Raw genomic sequence first — 1583 nt, 5'->3', positions numbered from 1 at the left:
AAAATCGCTTAAACAGGCGACACCATCTTGAACTGTGACGTGTTGCGGTTGTCTCATTGTCCTGAAACAAAGCGTTTTCGACGTTGGGACGCAAATGAAATTGACAAAACTATTCTAAAAATCATTTATTTCGGATACAAACATTATTTTTCGAAAAAAATTCAAACTGAATTTCTGGGATGATTGTTTTTACCGAGACCTACAATGATCTTACCGGACTTTCCGGAGTAATCCTTTTTATGGTTAGTTTTAAATTCTTTGTTGCGACTGTTCGCGTCTTTGTAGATTCATTTAATGTGGCAGCAACTCCCAGCCCATAATCATCAACTGCATTGACCAATGCTCGACCTCTCCCCAGCCCTTCCTGAGGATGAAATGCAGGCGTTTCTTAAGTGGTACTACGACCAAAAAAAAAATTCTTTTTTCCTTTGGATTTCAAAACTTTGTTAACTAAACACTAACGGACCCAAGTTTTAAGTTCTGATTTTAAAAAGACACCTGTTTATTTAACTGGAGTTTTATTACTGGGTTGCCTATGGGCAAACCCAGTCGAGGTCTGCGTTTAGTTTGTTTGTTTTATTTTTTTTCTTTTTTTTGTTTTTTTTTTTTCCATGTCGGTAAAAGTCTTGCCTGTCACTCCCCTGGTAAGTGGTGTCTTTGAGTATAGAGCCTTCTGCGCGTATTTTCTTAGGATCGAGAGGGTAAGGGAACTGCGTAGATTTCTCTGGTGGACACAGTAGAATCATTAACTTAGCCTGCAATGGCGTCGAAAGTCGTGCAACGCGAATGGCGTTTTAGTGGATCCTTAAACAACATATACCCTTATGGAGCTCAATAATGGAAAGTCAGTTGGATAAACTAGGCATGAATCTCAAAAGCGACGAGTGCTGGACTTCGACAACAATCTATCGCCCGTCGAGACGAAATCAAAGTGAGCAGTATTTACCTGAAGTACATGGTAATTTGACACAATTGAGTTTCTTGTCTTCATGCACGCAATGAAATAGAAAGAGGTTTTCGCCTCTAAGAGCAAATATGTTGTTTTGTTTCAATAAATTTTCGCTGGAAAAGGATTCTGTGGTATTTTCTGCCTTTGTGAATTATAATATCATGTTGTGTATTGAATTTTCGAGCTTAAGGTTGAAATGTGATATGGGAGAAGTTTTTAGTATTGCTCTGTAAGCAGGAAGGGTTCACAGGCCTGTTGGAAGCGTGCTTGAGTTTCAACAAAATGAGCCCCAAATCAGTGAAAACTTGTGACGCAGGTGAATAATAAAGTAGCCGCTATTTCCAAAATGATGGAATTACCTGGTGATAAATAACGTCGTACGCGTCTTGGAGAGTAAATTTGACTTTGCATAAGAGTTGGGCGATTGTGATCTTTGTTTTGACTTCGCTCATTTCATTGTCAAACTTTATAACACTTGACAGAAAAAGAAACTTACAAAAACCCGGTATCTTGCCATCATTTGACACAGATGCTTCACTGTTTGGCGAGTAAACATGCCGCGGTAACTTAATCACGGCGACCGCTGAATTCCGGCCATGTCACTTTCGATTTTGCAATTTACTTGAACGTAGCA

General features: G+C 39.2%; 1 protein-coding gene across 1 annotated transcript in view; it reads right to left on the bottom strand.

Annotated features, from left to right (window-relative positions):
• Positions 1–214: 214 nt before the first annotated feature.
• LOC138035235 (uncharacterized) overlaps positions 215–1583 on the bottom strand; it is a gene marked incomplete at its 3' end in the record, with an annotated part of 13147 nt that continues 11778 nt past the window's right edge. The window contains exon 5 of the mRNA XM_068882050.1: positions 215–364. Coding sequence (XP_068738151.1) covers positions 215–364 — 150 coding nt within the window. The remainder of the gene's footprint in view (positions 365–1583) is intronic.

Source organism: Montipora capricornis, unplaced genomic scaffold, assembly GCF_036669925.1.
Source record: "Montipora capricornis isolate CH-2021 unplaced genomic scaffold, ASM3666992v2 scaffold_330, whole genome shotgun sequence".
Classification (NCBI taxonomy): Eukaryota; Metazoa; Cnidaria; class Anthozoa; order Scleractinia; family Acroporidae; genus Montipora; species Montipora capricornis.
Note: the sequence above shows the minus strand (reverse complement) of the source record. Positions and strands in the feature narration are given on the sequence as shown.